The 16,983-nt window shown below is 35.5% G+C and overlaps 2 protein-coding genes across 3 annotated transcripts in view; one reads left to right on the top strand and one right to left on the bottom strand.

Moving 5' to 3' along the window:
- LOC110023604 (transmembrane protein 18) overlaps positions 1–12,086 on the top strand; it is a 28,163-nt gene extending 16,077 nt beyond the window's left edge. Inside the window, exons 4-5 of the mRNA XM_020723125.1 lie at positions 10,924–11,072; positions 11,194–12,086. Coding sequence (XP_020578784.1) covers positions 10,924–11,072; positions 11,194–11,289 — 245 coding nt within the window. The 3' untranslated portion in view covers positions 11,290–12,086. The remainder of the gene's footprint in view (positions 1–10,923; positions 11,073–11,193) is intronic.
- A 1,246-nt stretch (positions 12,087–13,332) lies between these two features.
- On the bottom strand, positions 13,333–15,758 carry LOC110036223 (zinc finger protein STOP1 homolog). Of its 2 annotated transcripts, XM_020740627.1 has the most exons (3): positions 15,569–15,758; positions 15,106–15,284; positions 13,333–15,037 (listed from the first exon to the last, which is right to left on the bottom strand). In XM_020740627.1, the coding sequence occupies exon 3, from the start codon at positions 15,025–15,027 to the stop codon at positions 13,522–13,524; it is 1,506 nt and encodes a 501-aa protein (XP_020596286.1). In that variant the 5' UTR covers positions 15,028–15,037; positions 15,106–15,284; positions 15,569–15,758; the 3' UTR covers positions 13,333–13,521. The 2 variants fall into 2 exon arrangements, with proteins under 2 accessions (XP_020596286.1, XP_020596279.1); XM_020740620.1 differs by having other exon boundaries at positions 13,334–15,274.
- Positions 15,759–16,983: the final 1,225 nt, after the last annotated feature.

Below are 16,983 nucleotides of genomic sequence, written 5' to 3'. Positions count from 1 at the left end.
AACCTGCATGTCTCAACATTCTAAGCATGAAATTATTCCAACAAATATATGAACAGGGGAGATGCCTCATGAAGAGTTAAGTCGGATTCTTAAAACAAGATACAAGGCTTTCCAAATTAAACAAGTTTTCTTATAACATATATTTCAAGCCAGTGAAAGCCACAGGAAGCCAAAACCGAGCCCCCACATATGTATAAGAAGTAAAGCGAACTCCCTAGCATTCATTTTAAGCAAGAACCAATCATAAGATGCCAAAGCCGAAACCCCAACATGCTTGTAAGAGGAGCAAAAATCATTTCAAAGTCATGTCTTAACTCCCTAAATGTTTCCAACATAAACATGCCACAATAATCATAAAGATGTCATAGCCTCCCTAGTTTAAGCAAGTAACCAAATCTAGTTTTACACATGCTCACATTTTCATTTTCAAATGCACTTGAAGTGAATATCTCAAAAAAATATATATCCAAATAAAATGACCTAGCATGCTGTATCCTCGATCAGAGCTAAACTCAAAGGCTCGGCAGAGAGAAAAAACCGAAAAGAAACGGTGCACCGAAGAAGAGGGGGAAAGAAAGGGTACCTCTGTAATGCCAAAGTAAAGCACTGCAACGCAAGAATTCACCTCAAAGAAATGCTCTCACAGAAAATCTCTTCCCAAACTCCTCACAGCCAAAATTCACACTCCTCTCAGAAAACTTTTTTTTTTCTTTCAACAACCTTAAAAATCTCAAAAGAAACTGTGTTTATAGGTAGAGAAGAGAGAAGAAGAGAAAGGAGATCACCCCTCGACCCACGACAAAAATCAATTTTCTCGAATTCCATGAGCAATTCAAAATTTGGGCTCCCCAACTCTTTGGTTCCCTAACTCTGAATTTTGGGCCCATCTTTCATCTTCGGGCTCACAGGCGGGCCGATGACTCTTCATCTTCTTCGGCTCACAAGCAACCCGTCGTTTTCTTGAACGTCCCAACTTTGGCCCGCCAGATTAGAGGCCCAATTTTATTTTTATTGTCTAAGGCAGGATTTGAACCGTGCCACCCTCTCATGAAGCAAAAGAACTTACCAACTGAGTTGTCTTCAACTTCTAAATATATAAGGAGAAAAAATATGCTTATACCAATACTAATAAAATAATATATATTGATACGTATGCAAGACATAAATGCCCCAGATCTTGATATTTTTTGACGATAAAAATGGTCTCGCCCGAAAATAGGGGGGTAATTGATACACAACCAAAAAATTTCCATCATCCGACACTAATCTCAAGACATTGCACGGATTTCAAAAATGATGTTTTGAGCAAGAAACATTCAAATCTTGATAAAAATTTATCCAAAGCTCCAATTTCAGCAAATTTAAAGTCATATCGACTGGCTCGATGAAACACACCTAATAATATAATAACTAGTCTAATCCGAGTCAAATCAAGCCCAGATCAAGCCATTAAGCCACCCTTAGAAGATTTTAAGACACATTTGGAAGGTCAAATAGATGTTGACAAATGGTGGCGATCGGACGCGTCGATTCTCCGAATTGCGAAGTTATGCGCTGGTGCAGTCCGTTTTGTCATCCGGGATCGCTCGGACGACGTCGTCGACAATCGGGCTAGAAACACGTCAAAATTTAAACTTCACAAAACTTCGACCCGTGGTTGATCGCCTCGACAAGTTTACTCGAGTCTTCGACAAATAATAGTGCAAGCGATGTGAATTGTGGCGATCGGACGCGTCGACTCTCCGAATTGCAAAGTTTGTGCGCGCGGGAGTGCGAATTGTGCAAAAGGTCACCCTTCTCTTTTAGGTTTCCTCATGTTGGTTTCATCCTTCTAAGTGTTAGAAGTCTATACCACACACGCGAAACTCCAGAAGGGGACAGAAGTGGGTTGGATTTCTAAAACGAGGCGGGTCCCATTTCTAAGATTCTAAGATAGTCGAAGGGAGGTCCCTAAGGCTAGATTCTAAACCCTAAGAGGAAAACTAGACCTCACTAAAAATGAGGTCAACAAAGACACACATGGATGAGTGTATTGGGTGGAGCGATATTTCACGGTGAATGGGCTAAATGGGTAGGAGAAGCTCGTGGAGGTAGAGTTATGTTTGGAAGTTAAAACTCTAATATGGTTTCGGTGCAGGGAAGCGAGGTTTCCGATCTGTTCGTGGGAGAAAATTAAGGATTCCTTATTGAAACATTTTCGAGTCATTAAAGAAGGAGACCTACATGAGCAGTTCTTTGTCTTGACTCAGGACGAGACTGTCATGGAATATAAGGAGTGGTTCGAGCTATTTTCGGGACTGACGAGGGGGGATTTCTGAAACAGGAGGATTCCACAAGTGTACCTTGACGACTATGACACCAAGGACCCAAACAATATCATTTCAGAATGAGGCTTCGAAGGAATTATGAGTACCCTAACCAACACATTGACGTGATCATACCAGTTTTGGTCGTGACCACGCCAACGAGTGGTCCCAAATCCATGGTTTTTGCTTTAAAAAGGATTTCCAGGGATTTTTTGTAGGAGATTCTGGAACAAAGAGATGTTGGAGGTTGTTGAAGGCAAGGATTAGGGAGAATTTGAGTCCTCTCTTGAAGGTCTTCTTCCTACCTTGGTTGAAACTTTCAAGGGTGAGTTTTTTTTCTCAATTTTGTGAGTTATGAGTGATTATTGTATGAGAGGAAGGATTGCTGCTATTGTGGACAAGACAAGTTATTATAAGTTTAACATGTTTCTGTTGCTTGCATTGAAATCCTGCATAGTTTTCTTTCTTATGGTTTTCTCAGTGATGCGTGGCTGAATGTGGGGGTCCGTCTAGAGGTCAACTTTAAGCACCTCATAGAGGCAGAGATGCATGACAAGGGAGCAAAGGGATTATGTTTTTGATGTGATGAGAAGTATGCCCCAGGCCACTGATGTAAGAATCACATGTTCTAGTTCTTACAAATTATGATGGGGAGGAGGCAGATTGTGAGGGGTTAGATGAAGAAGCGAGAGAGGGAGAGGAGCACTTATACTTGGATGTAGTGGAGCTGCCTCTCAACTCAGTAGTGTGATTCACTCCTAAGCTCACCATGAAGGTGAGGGGACAGATCGGTTAGCAACCTGTAGTGGTGTTGGTGGATAGCAAGACCGCTTACAATTTCATTTCAAATCGGGTCGTGGATCAGTTGGGGTTGAAGCTGTTAGATGCGAGAAGCTTTGGGGTCATGATGGTGACAGATAAGGTGAAGAAAAGTCAGGGAATTTTCAGGGGATTGGGTTTTTGACACCACAGGGTCTACAGGCGGTGGAAGATTTTGTTCCCTTGGATTTGGGAAGCACTGATATGATTATGGGAATGAAGTGGCTAAAGAAGATTGTAGAGATGAAGGTCGATTAGAAATCATTGACGGTGGAGATTATGGAGGGGAGGAAGGTGGTGTTGAGTGAGGATGCTAACTTGTATAGAACCATAGTCTCACTCAAATCATGGTCAAGACAAATATAGAAAGCAAGGTTGGGCTATCTGGTGTTGCAGAGCATAGAAGAGATTTGAGCTCCCTGGGAGTGTTCAACAGTTTCTGCAACTGGTTTCTGACATCTTTCAGTAGCCTAGCGAGTTACTGCTACCGAGGGGGCACGAACATGCCACCATGTTTAGGGTTGTTAACAATCCAATTTTGAGCCGTGTTGGGGTTGGCTCAAAATCAACTTGAAAAAAATTTGATCCAAAATTTTGGCTCTTACTTCGGCTAATTTATTTCGATTCCAACCAAAATTTGAATTAATTTTCGAGTGTTTAATGATCTTCGAGCTAAATTTGCTAAATTCACATCCCCAACATTACTCGTGCTGTTAACGATTCGATTTTGAGTAGAGACTTCAGCTCGAAAAAAAGTTTGCTTATTGTGATCCGATTTTGATCTGAGCCAAAATTCGAATTAATTTTCGAGCAATTAATGATCTTCGAGCTAAATTCAAAGTTGTAATTACGTTGAAAGAAGGTGCTCCTATTAGTGTCAGACCCTAGCAATTTTTTCATATTTAGAAGATTGAGATAGAGGTTGATCCGGGAGATGCTCGAACTAAGGATTTTCAGACCCAGTATGAGCCCCTTTTTTAGTTCAGTTCTATTGGTGAAGAAAAAGTTACAGTAGTTGGAGATTTTCTATGGACTATAGGGCTCTGGAAAAGGAAACCGTATTGGAAAAATTTTCTATTACGGTGATTGAGGAGTTAGATGAACTTTATGGAGCGGTCATCTTCTCGAAGATCAATATGAAATTGGGATACTATCAGATTAGGATAAATCCATCGGATGTGCACAAGACAATGCTCATTACTCATAGATGTTGTTCGGCCTTACCAGTGCTTCAACCACATTTTAGTCTCATGAACATGGTTTTTAAACCTTACCTCAGAAAATTTGTCCTTGTATTTTTTTGTTGACATTTTGATTTACAGTCATAAGGAGGTCGAGCATATGAAAACTAAATATAATATTGGAGATGTTGAGAGGGCACCACACGAACTTGAAGAAATGTTCATTTGCAAAATCAAAGGTGGAGTACCCAAGGCACATGATGACCAAGGTAGGGGTAGCAGCATACCAGTCCAAGATCGAGACTATGTTGGACTGGCCTTTGTTGGGGAGCTTGAAGGAGTTGAAAAGGTTCTTAGGTTTCACCAGATACTACTGAAATTTTATGAGAGAATATGGTGCAATTGCATGGTCGCTGACGAAACAGCTAAAGAAAGACAGTTTTAAGTGAGGGGAAGCAACGACACGGGCCTTTGAATAGCTAAAGAGAGCCATGACCAAAATTCCAGTATTAGTACATACTTTAGGTGGCCATTTTTGGTAGAGATCGATGCATCACGGTATGGATTGGGAGCAATGCTCTTGGAGGACCAATATCTGATTGCCTATTTTAGCTACAACCAGGCTCAAATCTGCATACGAGCCAGAATTGATGTCTATTATCTTAGCCATTCAGAAGTGGTGTCCTTATCTGTTGGGGTGACACTTTATAATCAGGATAGATAAGAGAAACTTCAAGTATTTGTTAGAGCAGAGGATGGTTTTTGAAGAGTGTTAGGGGTGGCTATCCAAGTTACTTGGATATGATTTTGAGATCCAGTATTGCCCGCAACTGGAGAATAAAGCTACTGATATACTATCAAGAAAGGTGGATGAGGCCTAGATGACAGCTTTATCAGTACTTTTGGTCTTATAGATTGGCAGGAGAGTGAATAGGATAAAGGACTGAGGAAGATTAGAGTTGTTATAGGATCCAAACAATCATCCAAGATATGCATTAAGGTAACAACTACTACTCTTTCAGAGAAGATTCGTGTTTCCGAGGGAATCATGGTACATCCCAAGGTTGTTGCAGGAGTTTCATGTAAGCTCAATTGGTTGACACTTAGGGTACAAAACTGTCGGCAGAGCTATATTGGGCGATCATGGTCAGAGATTTAGAGGACATGGTTGCGAGATGTGATGTGTGCCAACGACACAAGTCTTCGATTATGGCACCAAGAGGGTGACTGCAACCCCAAGCTTTCCCTGAGAAGGTTTGTGAGGAAGTGATGATGAATTTTATAAAGGAGTTGTCACGATCAGAGCGATTTACAGCAATATTGGCGGTAGTTGATCACTTGAGCAAATATCCACACTTTTCTCCATTACGACACCCTTACACTGTTGTCTCAGTTGTTACCGTCTTCGTAACGAGAAGTGATTCATTTGCATGGGGTTCAGAAATCCATTGTATTAGACAGGGACAAGGTGTTCCTCGACCAATTTTATAAAGAACTATTCAGATTGCAAGGGATATTTCAGAAGAGTACATCATATCATCCTACCAGAGCTCTCTAATTAGCTTATCAACCCATGTTTCTCTTAACTTTGTTAGCACCCCATCCTATAAGTTGAGTATCATTCTCCTTGATTTAGTTATCACCTTCTAAATCTAACTTCTCTCAGATAAAAGTTCAATATTTAATATCCAAAAAGACTAAAGCGTCCATTGTTTACTGGATAGAACAAATGTTTTCTAAACTTTTGGTATAGGTTCAAATCCTATTGGGCACAATTTTTTTCTATAAGTTCAAATCCCATGTTCAATCCCAAGTCCGGACGTGAAAAATGGAGGGTTGTGTTAGGTAGTCGACAACCAAAATAAAACTTGTCGAAAAAAAAAATCATAACATGAAGCCTTTTGATCATTGTGTAACTGTTAGAGCGTCCCCTAGAAGCGACACACTGTATGACCTGAATATAGTGAAAAGTGTGCAAGGGCTGCTATACCGGCGCCCGGGTGTAATTTCAAATAAGCAAGTTTTTTCACATTACGGACAGATGTGTGTAAAAAAATTAGTCCATGAAACTAATGAAACTAAAATCAGGATAGGATATGGGAATATATGTACTCTCAATGATAAATTAATTGAATTAGTTGATATTATGATTCATAGAAAGATTAATGTATTATGTATTCAAGAAGCTAAATGGGTGGAAGAAAAGATTAAGGAGATTGATAACTTAGGCTTTAAACTTTGGTATTCCGGTAAGAGTCGCACTAGAAATGGTGTAGGTGTAATTATAGATAAGAGTTTGAAAGATAATGTTGTAAAAATTAATAGAGTTGGTGATAGAATTATTGCCCTTAAGATTATTATTGATTCTAAGATTTTTAATTTTATAAGTGCTTATGCTCTTTAGGTAGTTCTAGATACAAGGACTAAAATAAAATTCTGGAATGACTTAGAAGACTTAATATAAATGATACATCTTGAAGAAATATTTTTTATTGGAGGAGATTTAATGGAGGAGATTTAAATAGACATGTCGGTAGGGTGGTAGAATATTTCAAAAATATTTATGGTGGCCACACTTTTGGAGTGACGATTGAAGAAGGTAAAGTCATTTTAGATTTTGCTTTGGCATATGATTTTGTTACAAGAAAAAAGATGTGAGAATGTCTAATAAAACACAAATTGATTATTTTCTTATGAGAAGAAAAGATCGACGAGATTGTAAAGATTGTAAGATCATTCCGAGTGAGGATTTAAGTCCCAACATCCATTATTAGTTCTAGATTTTAAGATGAAAAGTTGTAAAAAAAAGAATGTCAGGACTCATCAACGTAGAATTAGATGGATAAACCTAAAAGACAAATAAAATTATTTTAAGTAAAATTCAAGATTCCAAAATTTGGGATGTTCATAAAGAAGCAAATGCTATGTGGGATAACAAGCACTATTAAACAAGTAGCAAAAGATTTATTTGGAGAATTAAAAGAAAAAGTTTCAATAAATAAAAATAGTTTATGGTAGAATAATAGAGTGCAAAAAAAGATAGAATATAATAAGTTATGTTATAAAAATTTATTTATTTGTAAAAATTTAGAGAACTGAAAAAAATATCAAACGGCTCGTAGAGAGTCTAAAAGAACTATCTGTTATTCTAAAAATTCTGCTTTTAGTGATCTTTATGATAGATTAGATGCTAAGTAGGGTAAAAAATATATGTAGAAACCAACCAAACATAGAGAAAAAAAAGTAAAAATTTAACCCAAGTAAAATGTATTGAAGATGAAAATCAAAAAGTGTATTTAATGAAAAAAGATATTCAACATAGATGGGTGAGTTATTTTGATAAACTTTTTAATGATGTTTCTGAAAATACTATCAACTTTAGTGATTTTAATATCGTTGATAATAAGAAAACGTTTTATTTTTACCGTCACATTAGTAAAAAACAAGTTGATGAGGCTTTAAAGAAAACCAGGGGTGGAAAGTCTATAGGACCTGATGATATCCTAATTAAAGTGTGAAAATATTTAGGAGATTTGTGAGTTTCTTGGCTTACCAAACTCTTTAATATTATTTTAAAAACTAAAAAGATGCTTGAGAAGTGGAGGAAGAGTATTTTGGTTTGCATTTTTAAGAATAAAGGGGATGCACAAGAGTGTGCAAATTATAGAGGAATTAAGTTGATATGTTATACTTTAAAATTATGGGAGAGAGTAATTGAACATAGGTTAAGACGTATTACAAAGATTTCTCATAATCAATTTGGTTTTATGTCGGGCAAGTCTACCATGGAAGCTATACATCTATTGAAAGGTTTGATGGAGAAGTTCAGAGATAATAAGGAGGATCTACATTTGATTTTTATTGATTTAGAAAAAGCTTACAATAAGTTTCCAAGAGATGTTCTTTGGAGTGTTCTAGAGAAGAAAGGTGTTGATATGACTTATAGTCAAGTCATTAAAGATATGTATACTAGACCTGTTACTTGTGTTCGAACGGAAGGAGGATTGACCAAATATTTTCCTATTTCTGTTGGATCACATCAGGGTTCGGCTTTAAGCCCATATCTTTTTGCTTTAGTTATGGATGGTCTTACTGGACATTTACAGGATGATGTACCTTGGTTTATGCTTTTTGCTGATAATATCCTTCTCGTTAATAAGACGAGAGAAAAGCCCAGGAACAACTTGAATTATGGAGGTCTACATTGGAGTCTAAAGACCTTCATTTGAGTAGAACTAAAACTGAATACTTGGAATGTAATTTTAGTAGTTGTAGCTCTAGTGATAGAAGTGTAACTTTGGGTGATCAAATTATTAAAAGGTGTGAACGATTTAGATATCTCGGGTCTGTTGTTCAATGCGATGGTGATGAAGATGGGGATGTTAATAGTAGAATTCGAGTTGGTTGGTTGACATGGAGGAATGCTTCGGGCCTTTTGGTTGAGATGGAAGATAGAATTTATTTGAATTATATGTATTTAAAAGTATATTCAGATTATGTTGTTATTTTTTTAGGATGACTATGAATGGACATAATTGAATTGATGTTTAGCATAGCAATTATCTAGGCGTGTTATTGTCAAACTTTTGAGTAGTATAGTTTCGGGAAAATTGTAAAGACTTTTGAGATATGTACATTTCTATGCTTTGATGTTTAGTAGGTCTATATGTTTTTAGTGAAATTATTACACACTTCTCTTTATAATGACTATGAATGGACATAATTGAATTGAATAGTTTATGTTTTTGACGATTGAGTGAGACCCATCTATCACCCACTTAGTCTTGATTTGTACAAGTTTGGATGAGTTTTGGTGGGAATTGTGTCGGACTGAGTAGTTCAATCTCTTTTGCACCCATGTTTAATCCTATAAGGGGTCAGTTGGGTGTGACGCAATATTTCTCAGACTGGGTTCTCGTTTTATTTTCTTCCTAGCTTGGTTACCACACGGTAAGTCCCAACATCTCTCAGATTAGGTTCCTATGTACTTCATAGCCAAGTTGTTAATCTGTAAGTAAAATATCCTTCAAACCGTGTTTTCACCACCCGGGTTCTTTCTAATAGGTTTATTTTCCTGCAAGTTCATTTTCTCTCAAATTGGTATTATCAGTCCATAAGTTTAATATCTCCGTTTTTGGGTTATCACCCTACTTTTTGCTCAACTGGGTCATCATCACGCCAAGTATTGTATTTATCGGGTTGGGTAAATAGACCATAAATCCTTTTTTTTCTTAAAATTCACATGGACCTTTGGAATGGCCCCTGGCAGCCTTATCATTCTTTCTCTAAATTATACATATATTTTGCTATTTGGGGGCTGGTTCATCTCCAGACGCCTTTCTTAGTCCGAGTTATCATGTCAGGCTTTATACCCCGAAAATCTAGTGGATCCTCTTGAAGCTTTCTTTCCTCTAGCGAGCACAACAATTGTTGCTGATCAAGCATAAAACTGGATGCTTCTCTTAGTTTCCTCAAATATGGTTTTTTTTTTTTTAATTTTATTATTATTATTTTTTTTTTGGCATCGGCAATCTCTTACAATGTTGCTGGCCTTTTTTTTTCTTTTCTGTTGACTGGTGACAAATAATTGGAACGATGGTGCTGAATGTGGGTCTAAAATTCGAGAAAGACTCCAACCACTGCATCGTGGCTCAGCTCGCCATTGGACTTTTTTATTGGATACCTTTAAGTGTATACATTTTGAATTGCCCTATTTGTTGAAATTAAAAAAAAAACATGAATAGTCTTTACCATAAAACACCAAACCCAGTATTATTTTTCTTGCAAACCTTGACAATGAAATCAACCTCCAAGGTTGAAATTCAAATCTCATTAACAATGCAAAAAAGGCTGAAACAATTCTTATTTTAGAATTAGAAACGTTGGCTGAGATGAAGTGAGCGATCAATTTTCCTCTTTTTGGGTTGCTAGGAGCTTCATTTTTTCTACAAATACCCCTGCTCAACACTGTGTCTGCATATCTTTTTCTTTTAATTTTCCTGTTTTATGACCTTTTTTATGCTTCTTGCTAAGAACATTCCTTGTATATAATGATGTATTGTGGTAAACTAAAAAATAGAACTTAAAGTGGATTAAAGTCTTATCTGATCATTGACTGCATTCAAAAATGATTTTGAATTTCTTTTTAAATGAATCTATTGTTTTGTTCATTAATGTGATATGTGCGCCTAAGCATAAAAGGGTGGTACTATACCTTGTGAGATCAAATAGGCTATTATACTGATTAACCAGCCTTTCAGTGCTTCATGCATATTTCTCAACACATCCAAGACTTATGCAGATTGGTTTAATCAAGGTTGACTATTATTAGCATATCATTTATTGTAATGAATTACTCCTTTAACCATTTCGAGGAACGGAATTCTTGGTGCCCTCGTTCCTTTTCTCTCCAGAAACCAATGGATTCTCCCTTTTTTTTTTTTTTTTGAAGATAGTCTAATCTGATGAGCAATCTCATAAACATACCATTCTTTTTTATATTATTGTTCATAATCTGTTAATTAAACTCTCTCAGGCCATCTGTTACCATCAGCTTGGTTCAAGAAACAACTTGACATTAAGCCATGACTTTAATATTTGAATTTTCTCCTCTGTAGTCTCTGGTGTATATCTAGCTGAGAGGATTAACAGTTTTCTGGCTAAAAACTGGAAGAGCTTCGCTGGCCAGAATTACTTTGATTCCAATGGTCTGTTCATTTCTGTCGTCTGGTCTGCTCCTCTTCTACTCATATCAATAGTACTTGTGGTAATTAAATATTAATTTTTTAAGGTTTTTTTTTTTTTTAAATTTTTTTTAAATTTTTTTGCGTAATTTCCTTTGCGTAATTTCCTCACAAGGCTAACATATTATTTTTACTTATTTATAGGTTAACACACTGATATCTTTGTGCAAACTTATTGTGAAGTGGAAGAAAGCTGAACTGAGACACCGTGCTAGGCTTCAACGTGGGAAGCAGGATTAATATCCTTACGACAATTATGCTTCAAGTATCCGCACTTTTTGTTTTTTTCATTGGTGGAATGTTGAAATCTACATTTTTTTCTATTTGGCTGCCCTTTGGATTTTGGGGATGATAAGATAAATCATATTCATTTTATGCAGCTGTTAGTATTTTTTTTTCATTATTATTGGAGTTACAAAATAATGAGCAGAATGGAGGCTTTTTTTCTGTATTTAGTTTTATTTTTCTTTCAAGAAGTCCCATAGAGATCTAATCACCACAGTTTCACCTCAAAGCATAAGGAAACTAACCTTCCTATTGCTGTGTAAAGCCCTATAATTTCATCTAATAGGCATATTAGTCAGAACAACAAAACTTTAACTCCTCAAGCCTTGATAGATTTTTGTATGAACTTAAAGATTCAATTTTTATGAATTTCGTTTAATACAAACGGTATTAAGCATTCACTGTCCTGATGCCCCTTTTGGTTAATTTCTTGTTGTCTTCATTTTTATATATTCTTTATTTTGATCAAATTTTCAATCTCATTTATTTTTTAAGGACTTGTCTTGTGACATTGTAGTTTTGGCTTTACAGATGTCCTCTTTCCATGGAGAAAATATTACATTCGAAAACTGTATGTCCGGACAACCAACTGCTAGGTGTCACGTCGCCACACATGTCGGCGCCAGACGACGTAGCGCCCGGCAGTTAGCCGTCTGCATGTCCGGACTGTAATATTTTTTCCTGTTTCTGGCATTCACATGAATCCTGTTGTGCCAATTACCATAACAATGTATATTTATTTTTTTTCTTCACCATTCCTGTCATCTTTTTCAGAGTAATTCATTCATTTTTCTTTTAAATTTTGCTCAGTTGGAGGAGCCTGAGACAGATTACAGTATCTTCACCGATGTCAACTTCTTTATCTGCACCTCTTGTTATTATATAACTATTAACAATGTTATCTTTAATGATCTATCCAATACTATCTCTATTGTATTCTTATTGTCAATCTTTCAACATATAATAGTCTATAGATTTCCTATTTGTTGAGGTGGGGAGCGTGGTAGGTAATTCTTATAAATTTATATATTTAATATCCAAATTTTTATATTTATATTCATAATACTCAAATCGTTAATATGTAATCTCAAAAATAAAATAAGATAAATAGACCTTCAGGCATCATTTTAGGACATTAAAATGTTATAAATATGAATATAAAAATTTGAGTGCTAGATATGTTAATACATAAGAATTGAGTGCTATGCATTTAGCTATGTATGTAAATTTCCAAAGAAAATGATGAGATCAAAGATTTGATTGGATAGAATCTTGAAATTCTTAAATTTATTTTGGGATAACTAACTAAATATGATATATAAAAGCATAATAAAATTTTATGGTAGAATTATTTTAAAATGTCTAAACTTTTATAATCAATGCAAATAAAAAATTTAGGGTCCGTTTGAGGCAGCTTATTTGGTGTGTTGGCGCTTTGAAAACACACTTTGCTTGTTTGGGTAAACTACGTTTTGACAGTATTTTCAAAACCCTAAAAACTTTTTTTATACCGCACTGATCTAAGTGCGGTGATAACTTTCTGGCAGCGGTCTTACTTTTTCAAAAAAAAAAAAATTTGTAATAATCACCGTACCGAGCTTATCGGTAGATTATTTTTAATCAATTTATTAATAAATTATTCAATAAGTTGCAGATGCAGAGCCTAATAAGCTATAGCTGCTCCAAACAGACCCTTAGTTAAGATATCAAACCATTTTTCTTCCTGCATCACGTTTATTATTCTATAGGAGGGCATATATCTTAATAATTTTTTTTAATTTAATTTATATAATAATAATAATTATTATTATAGTACTAAAAAATTTGCAACTCAATGACTTTTGATTTATACACGCATATTCATTTAGATTAAATAATAATAATAATAAGTGACGCATCTGTTTGATCTGAAACATGTGGCCCATCGATCAGCAATGTGTTCTATTTGTGTCGGCCATCCAATACAAATTGAATGGTTAGAATTAAATCCAAAAATTCAGATCAAAATCATTATAATTTTATTGCATTTAAATCCAACTATTATATTACTAAAGATAAACTAACAATACATGATATTAGCACCAATATAATCTTCAAAATAGCAGTCATGAAGAAACCTTCAGTTTACCAGCAAAAGCTCTTGCTGTCATCCCAAGCTATTGGAACTAAATTTCACACCATTTCTCATCATAAAGCTCCATTATCTGATCCAGATGCATCAAAACAAAACGAACCTCTAGAGGAATTGAATCCGGGCCGCGAAAATTCATCAAAACCTCCAAAGTTATAGGAATCAAAGTTCATAAGAGAAAACAAGCCATCCTCTCTAACATCTAAAACATTAGCATCATCCAAGCTGCTCCTACCAACAATGGCTTTTTCTTCATCATCATTTCCATGGTCTAATAATCCTCCCAAAGTTTTGCTCTCTTCCATGGCGAGAGCTGGCGTGTGACCCTGAAAAAGAGCAACATGCCCAAACAATTTATCTTTCCTTGAGAACGTCGTTCCGCACGAACAAAGCCATTTATCACGCCCACAGTGCTTCTCATGAGTCTTCAGATCAGCAAGAACTGAAAACTTCTTACTATGGCACCTACTGCATGTATACTTCTTGTCACAATGGCTCCTTTTATAATGATTCTTCACACAGAGAATGGTCTTTAATGGCAAAAATTTCTTATGGTCCTTATTTCTCTTGCAACCGACGAAGGGACACGAGTATCTTCTGATAGGCATCAGCTCGGAGTTCAGTTCCTTGGTTGGTTTTGCAAGAGCCGCAGCGCTCTTGTACTCGTCTCCATGGCCTCTCATGTGCATCCTGAGGTTTGCATCTCTTTTAAATCCCTTACCACAAATCATACAAAAGTGTGTATGAGGTGCTAAAATCTCCTCTTTTTCTAGCTGAAAGACTTCATATGAACCTGGAATAAGATTTTCTCCTTCCACACTTTCCTCAACATCTTTCAAATCCTGATCTTCAATGACAGCAGTCTCTGCCACTTCAGTCCTGCTGTTCTTCAAACATTTGATTAGCTCATCTCCTTCAGTTCCACAATCAGTTAAGCCTTTGATAAGCTCATCAAACTCTGAAGCTTTTGTGCTCTGGGACAGAATAGTCTCCTTCTGCTGCATATTACCATTAAAACAAAGACTGGGAGTGCTTGTGATGCATCCCGATGGATTGATCATGGCGTCAGTTGATATGAGCGAGTTCTTCATGGAAGGAAGAAGGGTGCCAGCTGTGGAAATAAGCTGAATTATTATGCAGGTGAGATCAGCAGTTACAAGCTGTTGCTGTACAGCTAGCTCATTTGTATGATTAGGAAACTGGCCATCCTGATTAGCAATGGAATGCACTATATCCTGAACTTGATGAATCTTCTGTTCAAGGAAAGAGAGGTTGTTTAGCATCTCTCTCGGATCCCAATCCAGAATATGGTTTTTAGCACAGGTAATTGGCTCCGATTGATCCTGCTTCTTAACTTCATGAATAAGAGGGCACAAGCTTTGAGATTGAGCATCCGGAGGAGAGATTTCAGGGAGAGATGGTGCAGTTCTTGGATCATGATGTAGAGCTGCAGAATTAAATGGAGAAAATGGCAGGTTTCTGTTGAGATTTCTTGCAGTATCCCCCATGATTCGAGACGAACTTGGTGACGATTCAGCAACCCTCTTGTGATTGAGATTCATTTCCACTCCACTAGGAAATAATTTTTAGTTTGTTACTTCAATTAAGTTCCTAATCTTTACTCAAAAGGTCAAACTTACCAGCACAAACAATCTCTTGATCCAAAATTCAATCATTCCATAAACCGTAGAATCCCAAAAACTCTAATCATTATCAATCACAAAAGATACAAGATTTACTCCATTGCTTCCTTTTCCTCAGGGATTACTCTTGGAAGCCCAAAGATTGCTCCGATTCCAACACAAAAAGCTGGAAAAAACTGTAAATTAGGTTAATATCAGACGCAACAGATCAAATAGAACAAAAAATCTAAGAAACTGAAAAGCAGAATAAAACCCTAACCGGAACATGGAACCAAAAATCAAACCACTCATCACCCCCCTTCAATCATATAGAAACTACTCAAAGGTAGCAAATCCACAACCAAAAACTCGGGAGAAAATTCGCACATAGCTCATAAAATACAGTCTCAGATAAATCAAATTCTCGATCTCAATTAAATCCCAAAAAAAAAAATCGTCAAACAAAGCAAGAAATCCTTACCCTCTCTGAGAAGCAAAATTACCATCTCGATTCCTTCCGCCGATCAGTGCTTCATCATCTGCTACCCATCTCAACATGTAAGAAAAAGGCATCCAAAATTTCCACTGATTTCCTTCTTCCCTTTATGGTTTGACCTCCACTTTGTTCTCTCTCTCTCTCTCCCCTCACTCGGTGGAGAAAGAAATGAACGTGGCACGTATCCTTTAAAAAAAAAATTACTATGATCTTATTATGATAATATTATAATTAATATCATCAAATACTATCAATTAATATATGAGTTTTGCGTGTAAAATTCGCTTGTGTCATAGAGAAAAAAATTGCGTACATAAGTCGTAAGCAGCGCTGCGTATATTAGTAGGTTACAGAAAGGCTATCGGGAGGTTATAACCGTTATACCCCCTGCAACCTCTCTGTAACCAACATGTACATTCTAGTAAGTTTCACGCCTCTGTTTTCATATATTTATATGTTACAGTAGGTTACATGGAGGTTACATGGAGTATAACGAGTATATAACCCCCCAATACCTTCTCAGTAACATATTTATAGGTTACTGACGTACGCAGCGCTGCGCACGTCTTACGTACGCAAATTTTTTCCGTGTCATAGACTTTTCTGCAGGAGTTTTCGGCGGAAAAAAATTATTATTTGTTTCTATAACGATTAAAGTTAAAATATTTTTTTACAAATAATGATAATTAGAAAAATTTGAGGGGAATATGTTCTCCTGTCTGGCTGAATACGACTGTTATGTAATAAAAAAATTTATAATTTTACCCAGTTTGAAATAAAGCTAAGATATGAAGAATATTAAACTCCGGCTAATTTATGGTTGAACTTATTTGTTATTATTAGACGGCAATAATATTTTTTTAAAAGATAAATGATATGAAAAAACATTTAAGTCTTATTTTCAATTATTTTTTTTCCAATTACATATATTAATATGTTTTTAATAATATTTCTTATTTATTAAATCCGTAAAATAGATATTTAACTGTATATTATTGTGTGAATATTTTATATAAAACGTATGTGTCACATTAATCGATGGTTTTTATTTTTCTTATAATCGAAGTATCATCATCATCATCATCATCATCATCATCATTATTATTATTATTATTATTATTATGATTATTATTATTATTTATATTATTTATATTATTATTATTATTATTATTATTATTATTATTATTATTTATTTGAAGTTAATATCAAATGATATATTATATAAGAGATGAGAGTTTATTTGACAATTTTTATAATAATTATTAAATTTTGAAATTTGAATTTCACATATTAATATATAATTAGAAAATCATTTTCTAAAAAATAATAATTTAATATGATTAAAGATTTCATTGACTTAATAGGATTTTAAAAAAAATTGACTATTTTATTAAAAAATA

The sequence above is a fragment of the Phalaenopsis equestris genome, unplaced genomic scaffold (genome assembly GCF_001263595.1).
Source record: "Phalaenopsis equestris unplaced genomic scaffold, ASM126359v1 Scaffold000002, whole genome shotgun sequence".
NCBI lineage: Eukaryota > Viridiplantae > Streptophyta > Magnoliopsida > Asparagales > Orchidaceae > Phalaenopsis > Phalaenopsis equestris.
This window is presented reverse-complemented; position numbering and strand designations above follow the sequence as displayed.

Coding starts and splice junctions, on each gene's coding strand:
- LOC110036223 (XM_020740627.1), bottom strand. CDS start 15,027: ATGAATCTCAATCACAAGAGGGTTGCTGAATCGTCACCAAGTTCGTCT.